Source organism: Setaria italica, chromosome IX (assembly GCF_000263155.2).
Source record: "Setaria italica strain Yugu1 chromosome IX, Setaria_italica_v2.0, whole genome shotgun sequence".
In the NCBI taxonomy this organism is placed as follows: domain Eukaryota; kingdom Viridiplantae; phylum Streptophyta; class Magnoliopsida; order Poales; family Poaceae; genus Setaria; species Setaria italica.
The window spans coordinates 4,563,033-4,580,208 of record NC_028458.1 but is presented as its reverse complement, the minus strand read 5'-3'; the positions used below and the strand labels follow the sequence as shown (position 1 = coordinate 4,580,208).

General features: G+C 57.0%; 3 protein-coding genes across 5 annotated transcripts; 1 reads left to right on the top strand and 2 right to left on the bottom strand.

Moving 5' to 3' along the window:
* Nucleotides 1-357: 357 nt before the first annotated feature.
* LOC101779709 (pentatricopeptide repeat-containing protein At3g24000, mitochondrial) lies at nucleotides 358-6,419 on the bottom strand. Of its 3 annotated transcripts, none has more exons than XM_022823281.1 (2): nucleotides 4,934-6,419; nucleotides 358-715 (listed from the first exon to the last, which is right to left on the bottom strand). In XM_022823281.1, the coding sequence occupies exons 1-2, from the start codon at nucleotides 5,863-5,865 to the stop codon at nucleotides 691-693; spliced, it is 957 nt and encodes a 318-aa protein (XP_022679016.1). In that variant the 5' UTR covers nucleotides 5,866-6,419; the 3' UTR covers nucleotides 358-690. The 3 variants fall into 3 exon arrangements, with proteins under 3 accessions (XP_022679016.1, XP_022679015.1, XP_004981638.1); XM_022823280.1 differs by lacking the exon at nucleotides 358-715 and adding an exon at nucleotides 915-1,477; XM_004981581.3 differs by lacking the exon at nucleotides 358-715 and having other exon boundaries at nucleotides 4,778-6,414.
* Nucleotides 1,995-4,730, top strand: LOC101779319 (BTB/POZ domain-containing protein At5g66560). Its single transcript, XM_004981580.4, has 4 exons — nucleotides 1,995-2,268; nucleotides 2,358-2,427; nucleotides 2,627-3,949; nucleotides 4,054-4,730. The coding sequence occupies exons 1-4, from the start codon at nucleotides 2,171-2,173 to the stop codon at nucleotides 4,594-4,596; spliced, it is 2,034 nt and encodes a 677-aa protein (XP_004981637.1). The 5' UTR covers nucleotides 1,995-2,170; the 3' UTR covers nucleotides 4,597-4,730.
* A 5,691-nt stretch (nucleotides 6,420-12,110) lies between the features above and the next one.
* On the bottom strand, nucleotides 12,111-14,743 carry LOC101778910 (xyloglucan galactosyltransferase KATAMARI1 homolog). The gene has a single exon (XM_004981579.3). It carries the CDS (start codon nucleotides 13,869-13,871, stop codon nucleotides 12,264-12,266), a length of 1,608 nt encoding a protein of 535 aa, XP_004981636.1. The 5' UTR covers nucleotides 13,872-14,743; the 3' UTR covers nucleotides 12,111-12,263.
* Nucleotides 14,744-17,176: the final 2,433 nt, after the last annotated feature.

Sequence of the window (17,176 nt, the reverse complement as noted above, 5' to 3'; positions counted from 1 at the left end):
ATTCATCTCGCGATTTAGCATAGAGGTTGTGTAATTAGTTTTGTAATTAGTCTAGGTTTAATACTCCTAATTAGTATCCAAACATTTAATGTGATTAGTCCCCTCCTCCCAAACACCCCCTAAACACCATGCAGGCAAGCTCCAGGAGGTGTGCAGCCAGGTAATTTCAGCTCAGGGCTGCAACCAAACAGTCCCTAAGGGCACGAGCATTTCGGTCAAGGAAAACCATGCTGAGGCTGGCTCTTGAGCCTTGACCTTTAGCCTCTCTCTCGCACTCCAATGCTTTGGAAACTTTTGAGAAAGTTGAAGCAATCCATCTCCCTAGGCTTGCCCGAAAGCCTCTTGCCTGCTTTTGCATCTGGTTAATCCAAGTATAGATTCCCCTGGTTTTCTCTAACCTGATGAACCGCCTCAACCACAATTTGTACGACCAATGCCTACAGGTAGAAGTACAAAACAACAGACATCCCAATCCTGCTCATGATCCATCCAGAATGATATACAGATACCCTGTAGAAACCTGACGGCTCGTGTCATGACAAACCCTGCACAGCAACACACGCCCCTGAAGAACTGAACGACTGTTTGCCGTACCATTCAAAAGCCAAGGTTGTCGTAGTGCCGCGGTGAACCCCCCAGCCAGCCTTTTGTCCTTTGCCTTCGGCTTTGTGCCTTTTGGGCCATGTTTAGTTACTCCCAACTCCCAATTTTGACACTATGCAAAAAGAAGATTCCCCATCACATCAAACTTGCGGTACATGCATGGAATACTAAATGTAGATGAAATTAAAAACTAATTGCACAGTTTTGTTGTACTTTGCGAGACGAATCTTTTGAGCCTAATTAGTCAATATTTGGACAATAATTCACAAATACAAACGAAACGCTACAGTGTGCTACAGTGCTGTAACAGTAATTTGGCACCTCCCAAATTCCCCAACTAAACACGGCCTTGTGTGTCTGTCCTCCTTGCCATGGCATTGCCAGGCCCATCCCCAGCAGGCGCAGGGCACGCCCACACACCATCTCCGGCCTGCCACCACCGGCACCAGTGGCGAGGTGGCGCCACAGAAGCCACCCTCTCTTTTCAGGCGAGAGACGGAGAGAGGGAGCAGCAGCCAGCGGGCGGCAGGCGGATATGGGGCTCACCTTCCAGGCTTCCAGTGCTGTTGCCTTGTGCAGTTCTGAATTCTGATCTCTCTCTTCCTGCAAACATCTCTCTCCGACTCTCCCAGTCTCCCTCTCGTGCACGGCGGCACAGCATCCACCTCCGGCATTGATGACGGCATCACGCCTCCGCATTTACTATTCCGATCTGCAGGCAAGGTGCGAGCAGAAGCGGGAGTTCAAAGTTTTTTAAACTTGAGAGCACACTCCACCTTCACCTTGGCCTTGAGAGGACAAAAAAGGATGCCTGGATCATATGGCATTGGCATGGATGCTGGTTTCAAGGAGTGAGGAAAAAAATCTTGGGGTCCTGGATAAAAAGGAAAAGAACAATCTTTACCACGAGATTCCTTCATTCTTCTCGTTGTTAGTACTTAATTGGCCTGGCTCGCGGTGAGCCGGGTTAAAATAATGGTGCTGTTGTGGTCACTCTACCGTGACAGTGTCTGAATCCTTTTTAATACTCCGATGTTTGTTACTACAACAGCAAGATATAGTAGATCTTTGGTGAAATGAAAACCAGCTTGTTTTTGTACGATGAGATGTTTGGAACAATTTCATGGATTTGACCTGGTCAGCGCGTGTGAATTGGTTATGTAGAAACCAGGGCCAGTTTTATCTTTCATGTCAGAACATGGAACTATGAACAGGATCATGCGAGGGGATCTTACGGGGAGGGATTGTACTAAACCAGTAGTTAAACAACGGGAAAGCGAGAGTACGGACGGCTGGATAAACAAATGGGCTAATGGAGGATACGTGCTTTTGAGGCAAGCGCAACGGCGTTCAAAAAACCAAAAACACCATCTTGTCTTCGTCTTCCCCCACTTGGGAATCCTTTACTCCCCTCACCTAAAACAAAGAAACCACGGGGATAGGTTGGCAGGACACCATTATTGCGAGTAGCGAGCGAGCTCTCCCCAATTCCCTGATTCCCACGACCACGGGCAGCTCTTCCTCCCGAGAAATGCCTCTCCGTTGCTGCTCTTGAAAGGATTGTTCGATGCAGGGGAGGAGGAAGAGCGCACGGGAGATGGCTCGCGGGGAGCGGGAGCAGCAGCAGCAGCCGGCGGCGGCGGCCAGCTCCAAAGGCCAAGCATGGCAAGCGAAGCAATTCCTTTCGTTTCTCTTTTGCCTGTTTGGTGGCTTGCTGTTCTCTGATCTCTGATCTGCGCGTCTGTGCTCGCCAGGTTCTGCACCACGGGATTGCCCAGTGATGTCGTGATCGAGGTGGGCGACATGACCTTCCATCTCCACAAGGTTCGTGAATCTTGCCTCCTATCCTTCAATTTTACAGGTTTTTTACCATTCTCTGTTTTATTCCACCTTGCTAATCTGTCCAGTGTCTCTATCGTGAGTTGATGCGGTCCATTTCTTAATCTCGAGCTGCCAAAAAGTTTGGGAAATTCGGCACTCATTGATCCCCAAAAGTTGGCTAAATCCGGTGCCTTTCATGCAGTTCCCGTTAATGTCACGGAGCAAGAAGATTCACGACCTCATCACGAACAAGGAATCACGCGAGGCCACAGGAGGGGAGCAAGAAGAGGGTGCCGGGGAGATCAGAGAGGAGGAAACAGAAGTTGTGCTGGAGGAGGACGAGGAGGCGGACGTGCACCGCATCCGCCTCCCGGAGTTCCCCGGCGGCGCGGAGGTGTTCGAGCTGGCCGCCAAGTTCTGCTACGGCGTCAAGCTCGACCTCACGCCGGCCACCGCTGCGCCGCTGCGCTGCGCGGCCGAGCGCCTCGGCATGACCGACGACCACTCCGACGACAACCTCGTCTCCCGCGCCGACCGGTTCATCTCGCAGACCGTCCTGAGGAACCCCAGGGACGCCATCCGCGCGCTCAAGTCCTGCGAGGGCCTCCTCCCCCTCGCCGACAGCCTCGGCCTCGTGTCGCGCTGCGTGGACGCCATCGCCGCCAAGGCCGCCGCGTCCACGCCAACGGCGCTCTTTGGCTGGCCCATCCCCGACGACGCCAGGGCTGGCGACCGCCAGCGCCGGAAGAACAGCGCAGCCGCCGGAGCCACCTGGTTCGACGACCTCGCCGGTCTGTCCTTGGCCACGTTCACCCGTGTCATTGCCGCCATGAAGGAGCGTGGCGTCGGGCCAGAGGTCATCGAGGGGGCTCTCATTGCGTACGCCAAGCGGTCCATCCCCGGTCTGTCGCGAACCGGCCGGCATGTCGGCGGCGGTGGCGCCGCGGCTGCCGCGGCGGCCTCGGCCCCGGCGTCGTCGGATGGGGACCAGAAGGCGCTTCTCGAGACCGTCATCGCCAACCTCCCGGAGGAAACCGTCAAGAGCAGCGCCCACACCGGCACCGCCGTCGGCGCCACCGCGGCGCGCGTCCTCTTCGGCCTCCTGCGCACGGCGAGCATCCTGCACGCGTCGGAGGCGTCCCGCGACACGCTCGAGCGGCGCATCGCCGCGCGGCTGCCGGACGCCGCCGTCGATGACCTGCTCGTCCCGAGCTACTCGTACCTCGTGGAGACGCTCTACGACGTGGACTGCGTCGAGCGCGTGGTGCGGTACTTCCTGGAAGGCCGCGGCGTCGCCGAGGAGGGCAACGAGGACGACGAGGGCAGCGAGGCGGAGACGCCGGGCAGAGAGGCTAGCCGACGAGCCATGCTGGCCGTGGGGCGGCTGGTCGATGCGTACTTGGGGGAGATCGCGACGGATGCAAACCTGAAGCCGGACAAGTTCTGCGACCTCGCCTGGGCGTTGCCGGACGGCGCCCGCGTGTACGACGATGGCCTTTACCGGGCTGTCGACATCTACCTCAAGGTGAGAGAGCAGGGCGTTCTTCTCGTGATCTTGTCGTTTGCAAACTTGTGAAGCAATGCCGTGCTGATGAGTGTGCTTGTTTGGCTGCTCTCTGTGCCGTGCAGGCTCATCCTGGGCTGACCGAAGAAGAGAAGGAGAAGGTGAGCGGCGTGGTGGACGGGCGCAAGCTGACGCTGGAGGCGTGCACGCACGCCGCGCAGAACGAGCGGCTGCCGCTGCGGACGGTCGTGCAGGTGCTCTTCTTCGAGCAGCTCCAGCTACGCCGGGCCATCGCGCGGACGATCATGGCGAACGAAGGCGGGGCGGCGGGGTCAGGGGAGGAAGGCGGCGGCGACAGCGACGGCGGCGGGACGTGGCGCGTGGCCACGCGGGGCAACCAGATGCTGCGGCTAGACATGGACAGCATGCGCAGCCGCGTGCAGGAGCTCGAGCGCGAGTGCACGAGCATGAGGAAAGCCATCGAGAAGATGGACCGGCGGGGCGGGGCGGCGGCGGATAGGGGGGCGCCGTCGGCGGCGACCGACGGGAGGTGGGGCTCGATGGTGACGAAGCGTTTCGGGTGCAAGTTCCCGGCGCAGGTCTGCCAGTCCCAGCAGCGGACGGTGGTGGCACGGCCTCGCCGGCCACGCATCGAGCAGAGCCCATGAGCTCTCGCCGCCGCACGTCGTAGAGCTTCGAGATTTCATTTGTTCTGTTCTCTTGATTCTTTACTTCGATTTGTGAAAAAATTCAGAGTTTCCCTTGCCTAGCATTGTGTCCTTTTCCATGTTCTACCACTGAATTGCGTACTAGCAGCCCACAAACTGTAGTTGAGATTTGAGAGTCATCTTGGCTGGCCAACGCATGAAAACACAAATTGGCCAAAGAAAATGTTTCATCCAACTCTGGTCACTAACAAGTGTCACAAGCTTGGTCAAGAGTTTCAGCAACCGCAACAGAGGAATTCGTGTTATATCAATTGCAGGTGTCCAGAAGGCTCCTCACCAGTAGTCTCCGCAGGAGCAGTCGCCGTCCTTGAAATGGTGGAACCGCTTGTTATCCCTGACGACGATCTCTCGGCCGGTGACCTTGGCGATGAGCTTGACGGCGTTGTGACAGTCCCCGCAGATGCGCAGGTTCTTCATGACCCGGAGCGGCGTCCCCGGCGGCGTGCTCACCAGCCCGAACGCGATGGCCAGGCGCTCGCTATGGTACATGAGCGCGCGGGCCTTGGCGCCCTCGTCGACGTCGTGCAGCACGTGGCGCGTGTCCGGCACGTACCCCGCCGCGCGGATCTGCTCGTGCAGCTCCCGCACCTTCTCGTACGCCTCCCGCCGCTTCGCCTGGACCGCGGCGTCCTCGCTCTCCCTCCCCCTCCGCGGCGGCGGCGGCCTCGACTGCCCCTCGAGGACGCGCCGCGCGTCGCCACGGGCGCCGAGCTTGAGGTACAGCGTGGCGATCCCGTGCAGGATGGGCGCGGGGATCGCGGACGAGGGCCTGGAAGCGAGCAGGCGGTGCGCCCGCCTTAGCAAGGCCAGCGAACGCGAGTCGGCGCAGGACTGGAGGAGCGCGGCTTGCTCTTCCGGCTGGAGCTCGGCGCCGCCTCCTCGTTGGAGCATTTGGTCGAGCAGTCTAATGGCGGCCTCCGGGTTGGGTCCACGGCACAGCCTCCTGAGCTCATCGCTCTCGAATCGCCCATGGATGGGATCCGGCGAGCTGGTGCTCGTGACAGAAGCGGAGGCGACGGGATTCGCGAGGTGGAGCGCCGGGCGACCACGGTCGCCGTGGTGGCGAGAAGCCGTATCGGGCTGTGCAGCGTGGAGACCGCTTCGGCGGCGGCGACGGATTCCGAGACCTGTGGGCGTGGTGGTGGTGAGAGTCGGGGAGGGGGAGCCGCGAGAGGCGGCCGGTGCTGCGAGTCTCGGAGAACTCAGCATGTTTGCCGGTGGCGTGAGATTGGGTGGTCGGTGAGGAAGCGCGGAGATATCCGAGCTGGAAGAAGAGGCCGCAACCCGCGATTGGTGGACTGGGCTCAGCCTCAAGGAGTAGGCCCATATTGTTGAAGTGCACGGCCCAGTGGACTCATTATTTCGCTAGCAAAATGCAGTCGCCCTGCCATGGCCCATGGGCTATACATGATCTGCTGCGTTTACGCCCTCGATATTTCAGCTGCGGGAAACGGCGTTGCCTCTTCTTGATGGACGATCGTTGCAGGCCAGCCTTATCTCGCAAAAGGTCGCCTCCACGTCGAGCGTGCAAGGGATGAGGGCCTTGATGTTCACGGCGTGCATGGCTTGCGCGGTAGAGGGAATCTGCCTCAGGAATCAGGATGCAGTCATACTGAATGTTTTCTACTGAATGTTTTCCTTCTTTTTTCCCCCAGCGTGCAACATGCATGAACAAAAGCAAACGGAGATCGACTCCTTGTCGGCGAAGCCAGCAGATCACTGTCGCTGGTGATCGTTTCTTGTGCAGTTCAGGATCGGACCATGCCGAAATTTCACCGACATGGTGTTCTTGGGTTACAGTGATGTCATCTCTTCTTCAGTTTGCGTTGCATGAATGCCTATTGGAGAATCGCTTATTAGTGAATATAAATTTTATTTATTTTTTTCCTTTCGAAAAAATGCAGCAGGTCAGATGAGAGGAACTGCTTTGCATACTGCTGAACGTTGGGTCCTGCGTATTTGCGCGAGTCCCCTCCTCCCCCAATCGCCCCGAGATTTCTTTTCCCGCGCGCGCCTGATCCGTTCCCGCGAGATTTTTTGCCCGCGCGCGCCAGTTCGTGGGAGCCAGGAAGCTGAGCGGCGGCTGCGGCGGCGGCGGCGGCGCGAGCGGCAGCAGATGCAGCTGCCACGTTCATCTGCCCCGGTCCGGCAGGGGCAAGTACGGCACGCGGCGCCAAACCGAGCTCTTCCGCCGGCCATATTCAGCGAGCCCCGGCCACCTTCACCAAATTCCTCCAACCCCGACCTTCCCCACCTCCCTGAGCACATGCCGTAGCCGCTCCTAGCCCAAGCGGAGCTTCTCCCCGCCGGCAATCGCGGATCTCGCGGACACCAGGCCGCCATTGCCGCCGAGCTCGACCTCACCGTGGACAGCTAGCCTCGCGCCACCTCCACGCCAACAACCCACATGAATGGAACTCCGGCGAGCTCCTGGTGCCCATGCCCTCGCGCTTCCCACCCGATAGCCTTGTTTCCACGCGCGTTCCCGACCATGCCGCCGCCGGTGCGCCGTCGCTCGCCGCCGGCCATGTCCTGGTGGATTTCTGGCCGCATCCTGGAGAGCCTCTAGTGCGCCTCACCCACGTTTGGCACGGTCTAGCTCTCATGGGGCCACTCCGTCTCCCGCGACCTCGTCAACTGGACCTTCCTCGGCGCCGCGCTCGAGCCGACGTCGCCCTTCGACGCCGACGGCTGCTGGTCGGGCTCGGCGGCCGCCCGGCCATCCTCTACACCGGGCGCGACAACAACACGGTCCAAGTCCAGAACGTGGCGTTCCCCAAGGACCCGCTCCTCCGCGAGTGGCACAAGCCCAGCTACAACCCCGTGATCCCGCAGCCCGGGGACGTGATGGGCAACAACTTCCACGACCCCTCCACAGCGTGGCTCGGCGACGTCGGGTTAGTGGAGCGGAACGCCACGCCGCTGCACGCCTCGCCGGACGCTCGAGTGCGTCGACTTTTTCCCGGTGGCGGAGCGCGGCGCGGAGGGCCTCGACACGTCGGCGGCGAACGGCCCCGGGGTCAGGCATGTGCTCAGCATTTGTGGTATATTTTCCATCATCTAAATTTGACTCATCATGCAGTTACGATGTAATCATTCGAACCAAAGTAAACATCATGCTAAGACGTCAACACGTGTTTGCACATTTTACCGGATGCAGCCAAGCCGTTGTCATCTTTAGCTGCTACGACATTGACGCTTGCCGTGGCAAGCTCCCAAGCCTCAAGCTTGGGCACCTTCACCGCGTGTTCCTGGTGCCCCTGTTTCTAGGTCCTCGCGTCGCTGGTGCCCCTGTGGTATCCCTGTCGTCAGCCGGCTCTAGGAGGGAGGGGCTGACTAGTGGCGGCGGCGTAGGGGCGACGGCACCTCGCGGGGGGCAGGAGAGAGCAGCCCAACTGGATGGGCATACTTTTGATAATGTGGTCTGTTTTGAAATATTGGGGAGGCTAGTATTTTAGGAAAAGAAAATTTTAGAAGAGCCCCAATATATAATTTTGAAGGAGAATTTTTTAGAGACTCCTGGAGTTGGAGGATAGCGCATTAGCGCGCCATCGCCTTCCCGTCCTTGGATTGTCAAAGTTGAAGAGGAGCATATGAGAGGGGAGGAATAAATAGTTGAGTAGAGTACAGATGTGGCTAGGGCAATGGCTGACTTTGCGCCACCAGTGGAGGCGGCGGCGGATGGTGAGCCTGTGACGGCGGGGGCTGTACCGTGGAGAGCGGTTGTAGGCTTGTAGCGGATGAGGGCCATCGCGAGGGGGGCATTCAGCTACGTCTTCATGGAGCTTATCCGCGGTGAAGACTCGGCTGTCTCCATCGAAGCCGCCGGTGTTGGAGGTTGGAAGGGGCTGCCATGGCGATCGCGGCGAAAGAGGGGCAACGAACGGCGAGGTCGAGGATATCCGAGCTGGAAGAAGAGGCCGCAATCCGCGATTGGTGGACTGGGCTCAGCCTCAAGGAGTAGGCCCATACTGTTGAAGTGCACAGCCCAGTGGACTAATTATTTCGCTAGCAAAATGTAGTCGCCCTGAAATGGCCCATGGGCTATACACTGATCTGCTGCTGCGTTTGATGGACGAATTAGTGAATCACCTCTCTCTCAAAAAAAGAGGTGAATCTGAATCATGATCCAATCCTACGTCGCTTACGCCCTCGATGTTCAGGCGGGCTGCTCCGGGAAATGGCGTTGCCTCCACGTCGAGCGTGTAGGGGATGAGAGACCTGACGTTAACGGCGTGCATGGCTCGCGCGGTAGAGGGAATCTGCCTCGGGATGCAGTCATCCTGTTACTATTCATTTTAACTTCGTTTTAGCTTTTCTAAGTGCATGACTTATACTACGTATCTAGATATAACACATATATAGTATAAATTTTACTTCCTCCGTTTCAAATTGCAGATTGTTTTGACTTGTTTAGATGCATAGATGTTTGTATGCACCTACATCTAAATATATACAAATATCTATAAATCTAGATGTATACAAATCCGTGTATCTAGAAACATTAAAACGATTTCCTTCATGTCGTACGAGAGGAACTGCTTTGCATACTGCTGAACGTTGGGCCCTGATCCTGGCAAGGATCGTATCATAGTACCCTCGGCTCAGTGCACACATGCAGCCGGAGCCCGGACTGCGCGGATGCAGCATCCAGGCATGACCACGCCGATGCAGGCGTGTTAGTGTTAATCACAGCAATGCCAGTATGTTGTGCGTGCGTTCGGTAAGACCCGCGTTGTAAAAAAATATATTTTACTCTTCTTAATATAAAAGATACCTAGCTCTCCTGTGCATTAAAAAAATGCACATCTGAGTTTACATCACGCTCAGGTCGATTCAGGCAATGGGATCGGAGTCCTCCAATCGAATAAGCACGCGCGCCTCACGGAGATGGAGCATAGCGATTATAAATCACGGCAATTTCAGTATGCAGCCGCCGCTCCCTTTCCTCCTCGTCGTCCTCGATTCAAGCTTGAGCTCCTCACTCAGATGGAGGATAGCGCACCACCACCTTCCGGTCCTTCGCTTGTCAGGGAGAAGAGGAGCAGATGAGAGATGAGGAATAAATAATTGATCGTAGTAGAGATGTGGCTAGGGGAATGGCTGAATTTGCGCTGACAGTGGAGGCGGTGGCGGATGGTGAGCCCACGACGGTAGGGGGTTGTACCGTGGAGGCCGGTTGTAGCGGATGAGGGCCATTGCGAGGGCGGCATTGAGCTACGTCTTCGTGGAGTTCATCCGCGGCGAAGACTAAGCTCTCTCCGTCGAAGCCGCCGGCGTTGGAGGCTTGAAGGGGGCGCCATCGCTATCGCGGCGGAAGGGGCCTGGGACGGCGAGGTCGGGGATAAACATTTTACATATGAACCCCTACGTACTTTTATAAAACTCCCTTAAATGGATCGCGATTAATAATTGTGATCCGGTATTTGACAAATAGCCCTGGATCGCGATTAATAATCGCAGATCCAATATTTTTCAAAAAGACCCCTAATTTCCGAATTAGGCAATCGTGTACGTCCGGTGGCTTAGTGATGTCGACGGCGGAGAAGAGCTCGACGCCGGCGCAAGGGGACGGAGGTCCGTGCAGGCATATCGCAGATTCCGACGGTGGCCGGACGACGCTGAGTTGGTCAACCACCTCCGCGAGCTCGAGGAAGAGGAGGAAAGGAGGCGGCTGCGTTGCAGACTTGCAGTGGATTGGTGAAGGCCACGAGAATCGCTCCGCATCGACGAGCTCGTCGAGTCGTCGGAGATCAGATCAGTGGATGGGGTCATATGGACAGGTCGGAGTGCGGTTCGCTACCAAATCGAGTCGAAGTACAACGGGACGAGCGGCGCGGGAGGAGTAGTCGTCCTGCTTCATGAGGCTGTGGAAGATGGTGACGACGCAAGCGCCGCGCGCACCGGTGGGGCGTGGAAGAGGGCAAGGTGGAAGAAGTAGACTATGATCAGGAGCCACGACGGGGCGGCGCGCGAGAGGAGGCGTGGCAGCCACCGCTTTCCGCCGTGGGCGCCGGGAGACATTATCAGAAGCATTCCAGATGAAGCCCGAGACGGCAACGCATGTTCAGGTGTACGCTGGTGTCTGTGCATTCCAGATGTGAGCAACCGGAGCGGAGACTGCACGAGCCAGGAATCATCGGATCGGGTCCCAATCGAAAATGAGGAAAAGAAGAGAACGCGTCTGTTATTTTCCGCCGACGGATCTAATGTAAGGTCATACTACCATTAATTTGATGGAGCAGTAACACAGACACTGACGCACACGAATGGCGATTTCGGCCGTCCACCGCCAGGAGAATGAGAATCGGCCATGGAGATCCGCGCGCCGGCGTCGCACTGGACGTCTGGACTGGTCGATCGGCCAGCGACCGAGTCGTTGGACATTGGCCATGGTCAGCGCCGCGAGGCCTGCACTGCACATCTGCACATGGGTTTGCAGCAGCCGCGCTGCTTGAGGGGTTGACGCGGGGTTAAAAATTCCCATTAGCGGAACGTAGATCCAGAGTAATAATGGCGAGCATTAATCAGCCGTCGGGCCGCGCGCGATCGTGCGTTGAAATGCAACGCATCGCCGCGCCATCGAGAGGCCCCCTATTCGGCTATTCGCATCTCGCCGCGAGCGCGTCCATCGGCAAGCGTGAAGCTGCCCGGCCGGCGCCGGCGAGCCGGAAGGTCAATTTTCCACTGAAGGAAACCCGGCCCGGCCCGGCGCTATTTCACTGAAGGAAACCCGGCCGCAGGAGCGTCGACGCACACTAGTCGAGCATTCGGTTTGCTTGCCCCTCAAGGCCCGGTAAATCGACTGGCAGTTTACGAGGTTCTGTACACAAAATCAGGCGTTTTCTGTACTCGTCTCAGAGTTCAATTGTTCAAAGGAGTGTGTCAGATTCCAGAAGCAGTCTTGGATTCCATTTCCATGTGTTCACTATGGTCACAACTTAAGCCATAGTTTTGCAGTTATCTTAAGTTAGGCATTATATAAAACTTCTCGTTGCGTATTGCTTTTATGTGTTCATTATAGATAAATTTAGAAATACTGAGTAGATTTGTCTCTTGAAAGTAGTTTTATAGAACTATAGTTTTGCCATCTTTTATAAAGTATTTGAGGGTTAGTTAAAATTGTGTTTGGCATTGCTAAAAAAAGTGTTCGGAGATCGTTTCAATCTCCAACGCGTCATTTTTCTTTTATTTGGAGGGAGTATTTTTACATGAGCTTGTTGTTGGTTGCTTAAAAATTTACAAATTGTATTTCAAAAATAAAATCACATTGTAGTGGAATCATACGGAGAGGACTGACAGATCAACGAGATTTCGTGGGTGGACTAATGCAGCTCGCCGGCAACATATGCATCTCGCGATTTTGAGCTACTGAACTGCTCAACTTGTCAACGGCGAAAATGTGCATGCACATTCGCGGATTAAAATCTGTATTTCTTCAGAATCGTACTGTAGATGACAATTAATCTTTTGTATACGAATATGAATCACAGGTTTGAAATACAGGCGAAAGATGAGCTAATTTTAGCAACTAGTATCACTACATTTTTGTAATCAACTGATGAATCGACTATGCTGCACTTCTGTTTTTGGGCACTCCGACAGAGCTAGTGATCATCGTCCTGCGCCGATTGTTTCGGCCGGAATCTCGACTCCGTCGAAGAGAACAGGTTCGGAGGGTCCTCAGTGACCGGCCCGCCACTGTCGACGTACTCACCCTTCCTGATCCTTGCCACCGTGTCGAGGATCCCCTCGACGGCGATGTCCACCGCGTCCTTGAGCGTCTCCAGCTTCGACCTGGGGTCGGCGTACAGAACCCTCGGGATGAGCCTGATCACCTCCTCCCGCATCCGCTCCACCGTGGCCGGCGGGATCGCCCGGAGAACGGCCTCGATGCTGACGTTGCGCTGCCGGACGTCGGCGTCCGGGATATACACCGAGTACCTGTGGTGATCCTCGGGGAGGTGCCACCGGTATTGCTTGTACGCCGACCCCGGGTGGAAGAAGACCGGGATGCACCCGGCCACCATGGAGTCGAACGCCGACCGCCGCGTGCAGGTGTCGCCGGGCGGCTGCAGGCAGAAGACGGTCTTCTGGAACAGGCGCATGATGTTGCCGGGGGTGTGGCACTGGGTGCTCCCGGTGGCGCGAGCGCACCCGAGCATGGTGCAGGAGCTCGACGCCTTGCACTGCGCGATGACGTGGTCCCGGACCCGGATGTTGATCGGGACGTCGGGCCGCGGCGCGCCGACGAACGCCATGAGCCACTCCCGGCGCCGGTTCCGCACCCTGTCCTGCCACCGGAGCACGTCGGCGTCCGACCTGGGGTGGAAGTAGGTCGGGTACGGCACGGGGTAGTCGCTGCCGTGGAGCATCGCGGACTCGAGAACGAGCACCGACATGTTCCGGCCGGCGGGCATGACGAGGAGGTCGTTGCCCCAGTCCGGGTCGACGTTGTTGCTCCGGCGGAAGTCCCACCCCGTCCGGCCGGCGACGAGGAAGTGGTCGCAGCCGCCCATGCGCCGCCACTCGGGCCGCGCCATGAGCCACTGCGTCAGGTCCACCGACGCGGCGTCCCTGGTGGCGTTGTCGTAGCCCCAGTGGTAGCGGACGAAGTCGAAGCCGGCGTAGAACGGGACGAACACGGCGGACGCCGCGGCGGGGTCGGTGGTCAGGCACTCGTACTGCCTCATCCGGTTGTGGAAGATGGCATCGAGCGCGAACTGGTGCGTGTCGTACCACCCGGCCTCGCTCCTGATGACGCCGTCGACGCGGTCGGCGAGCGGGCGGCCGAGGCCGGCGTTCATCAGGAACCGGCACATGTCCCCCCAGTGATCCTCGGTCTTGCGGCAGTTGCGGATGATGTCGGCGTTGAAGCGCGGCGGCAGGTCGTGGATGTACACGTACCGCCCCCGGCAGGTGTCGGGGTTGCCGCGCCGCTCCTCCCCTGCCGACGACGCCGGGAGCGCGCTGTCACTGGCGGAGGAGGACGCGATCTTCTTGAGCTGCTCTTCTTGCCGGAGGAGGAAACGCCGGCCGTCCTCGCGGTCCGACGCGACGGCGACGAGGGACGTGTGCGGCGGCGCGCTTATTACCGGCGGGGCGCGGAACACGGCGACGTGGAGGTAGACCAGCAGGAGCCACGAGAGGGCGGCGAGCAACAGGAGGCGTGGCAGCCACCGCCGCTTGCCGCCGTGGGCGCCGATCCGCTCCATGCTACTGCTACGCCGTGCCGTGGCGGGCTGCAGAGACCTTTATTACTGTGTAGTTTAAGCATGCGGCGGAGCACGAAGTGGCAACGCGTGCGCGGGAGTTGGCCGGTGTATGACTGTCTGTATGTGCAGAGTTGCAGAGCGGATGCGTGGATCAAATCAAATGGAATCGCGCGCGAGGAAGCGGAGAAGACTGCACGAGCCACGAATCATCGGATCCCGAATCAAAAACTAGGGGGGAAAGGGAATTGACCGCGGAGATCCGCGCCGCGCGTCGGCGTGGCATTGGAGTGATCGCTGGCCACGGTCAGCGTCGCGAGAGCTGCACTGCACATTGGATCGTAGGTCAAGAGTTATTAATGCTGAGCATTAATCAGTCAGGCTTGGTCAGTCGTCGGGGGGCGCGGGATGGAGCGTTCGAATGCATCGCCGCGCGATCGAGATGCACCGGCCGGAGCCGTGAAGGGGAACCCGCAGGGGCGTCGGGACTCGGGACTCGGGAACGGGGGACTTCACCGCCGCGCCGGCCAGGCCGCGTGACGCTGAAGCAACGGAAGAACGGAGCGCGCCGCGGCCTGGGCGAGGAGCCACGCACACGGCACACGAGATGAGGCTTTCTGACGTGTTCGCTTGTGACTCGCGAGTCGCTGCGACTCACGACAGCGACAACCAGAAGCATTTCAGCATTCCCTTTGCTAGCGCTCAAGGTCTGATGATCCATTGACAATTTACGAGGTTCTGTATGCAAAATCAGGCTGTTTTTTTCAAACGGAGAGAGCTTTATGATTAAGGGGGTGTATGGCTACACCCTCCTAAATTTATTACTTATCACATCGGATGTTTAGATACTAATTAGGAGTATTAAATATAGTTTAATTACAAAACCAATTGCACAGATGGAGTCTAATTTGTGAGATGAATCTATTAAGCCTAATTAGTCCATGATTTGACAATGTGGTGCTACAGTAACCATTTACTAATAATGGATTAATTAGGCTTAATAGATTCGTCTCGCGAATTAGTATAGGGGTTCTGCAATTAGTTTTATAATTAGCTCATTTTTAATCCTTCTAATTAGCATCCGAACATCCGATGTAACGCTCCTAAAGTTTTAGTACCTCGTATCCAAACACCCCCAAGGAGTATCGTTACAAATGAGTGCGTGAACATACTCTGGAAATGAAAGAAATGAAACACAACACTGTTTCAACCTGATGGCCAGCTGAGCAAGCTCATGAGCTACCTTATTCTGCTCTCTCCCTATCTTAATGAAAACTAAACTACGCAATTGCTGATCTTCATGTAGAGCATCCATGATGACAGGCGTCACCTGGGACCTGTCCATGCCTCCCTTCCTGAGTTTATCAATTATAGTGGGAAGAAAATTCCATGCATCCGGTATGCAAACCAGATCGTATGCATACCTACTCCCGCAAAGCGACTCGTGGATGCCGCGGCCATCCGACGGATCCTGGCGAGGCGTGTGCCCACAAGCCAAAGATCCAGCAGCTCGGCTCCCAACGCTATTTCGCCCGCCGCCCGCTCTCGGCCGTCGGCTCGGCTCTCGTTCAACGCGCGCCGCTGCCGCGGGAGCGTCGGGGCCGCCAGCGGCGACGGCGGCCTGGCGGGCATCGGGGAAGCTACCTGGGCGCGGAGGTGGCGGCTCTACTGGCGTGCGTGATGGCCACGCTGCTGATGCTGCTGCCGCCGCTGCCCCCGCTCCCGCCGTCGCCACCGCTCTTCCTGCTCGTGCCCGTCGCCATCTTTGCCATCCAAGTCCTGCTCGTGCTCGTCCCCTCCGACGCCAGGGGTGCCGCCAGCACCGCCACGCCCTACTCCTGCTATAGCTAGCTACCTGATTAGATTGGGCGCCCGGCCTTGTCGTCATGTAAATGTAATTAAACGCGGACTCGATGTGCTCGTCTTGTTCTTCAAAGATCAATCCATGGAGAGGATTTTGTTCTGCTCGATTCGATCAGTCCCGATTTCATCGATGGTTCTTCCCTCTCTGCATTTGCTTCTGCAAGTACGACGGTGGCAAACTGACAACCGTCGAATTGACTTCATTCTTGCAAAGTTGCAATCCAGAATCCGACCCGAACATCAATTCATATTTGAATCCTGAACTTGTAGAGATCTCTGATGATTCCGCCTCCGAGTCCAAGAGCTCTGCATCATTGAACTAGATGCAGAGCACAGCGACGATCAAGTGGCAGCTCACGTGCCAGCAGCCAGATGGGCCAGGGTGATGTGGGGGCAGATTCAGTTCAATTTCAACTTTCAACTTTTAAGGGAGTCACAAACTCATACCAGCGAATAGTCGTCATGTTCCTCGCGCAGCTTCTATCCACGAAACGAGCAGGATCATGCAGTTGTTAGGATTTTCGGGAGTCGACACCAGCAAGATCTCAACGAACTTGGACACGCTACTCTGCACAGATTTTTTCCCCCTGAAGTGTTGCTGCAGCTACAAGACGAGCACATCGAGTCAAGGCCGGCTGCCCAATCTAATCAGGTAGCTAGCTATAGGAGGAGTCGGGCGTGGTGGCGCCCCTGGTGTCGGAGGGGACAAGCACGAGCAGGACCAAGACGGCGAAGATGCGATGGGCACGAGCAGGAAGAGTGGCGGTGGCGGCAGGAGCGGGGGCAGTAGCAGCGGCGGCAGCAGGAGCGTGGCCGTCACGCACGCCAGCAGTGCCACCGCCTCCGCCTCCGCGCCCAGGTAGCTTCCCCCGATGCCCGCCAGGCCGCCGTCGCCGCTGGTGGCCCCGACGCTCCCGCGGCAGCGGCGCGCGTTGAACGGGAGCCGAGCCGACTGCCGAGAGCGGGCGGCGAGCGAAATAGCGTTGGGAGCTGAGCTGCTGCATCTTTAGCTTGTGGGCACACGCCTCGCCAGGATCCGTCGGATGGCCGCGACGTCCACGCGTCGCTTTGCGGGAGCAGGTATGCACACGATCTAGTTTGCATACCGGATGCATGGAATTTTTGGAGCAGTCTACTCCAACATCATATTCCCATCCGCCCACCGTGCAGCTAGCCTGATTTCTTCAAAGCATGCTAGCGCTTCTACTTCTTCAGTATTTTTGTAGGAATCATTTTTAACTTTTCCGTATATGTGAGATCGTAGCATTATCTTAGGCTACATTCACTCACTCCGGTCACTCCCGTTAGAATATGTGACGGTTTGGGGCGTCTTAAGTCAGTTGTTATAGTCTTGGCTTGCATATTGTTTTTATTTATACTATTTTTAGATATTTAAAAATAATATGAGTATATTTGTCTCCAAACTCCAAACGTAGTTTAATAAA

Bases quoted from the DNA above. Each gene is read 5' to 3' on its own strand.
- LOC101779319 (XM_004981580.4), top strand. From the start codon at position 2,171: ATGCAGGGGAGGAGGAAGAGCGCACGGGAGATGGCTCGCGGGGAGCGG. The intron at 2,428-2,626 runs GTTCGTGAATCT...CCTTTCATGCAG, and splicing joins TGACCTTCCATCTCCACAAG to TTCCCGTTAATGTCACGGAG. The intron at 3,950-4,053 runs GTGAGAGAGCAG...TGTGCCGTGCAG, and splicing joins CTGTCGACATCTACCTCAAG to GCTCATCCTGGGCTGACCGA.
- LOC101779709 (XM_022823280.1), bottom strand. From the start codon at position 5,865: ATGCTGAGTTCTCCGAGACTCGCAGCACCGGCCGCCTCTCGCGGCTCC. The intron at 1,478-4,933 runs GTGAGGAGCCTT...CTTTTTATCCAG, and splicing joins TGCTCCTGCGGAGACTACTG to GACCCCAAGATTTTTTTCCT.
- LOC101778910 (XM_004981579.3), bottom strand. From the start codon at position 13,871: ATGGAGCGGATCGGCGCCCACGGCGGCAAGCGGCGGTGGCTGCCACGC.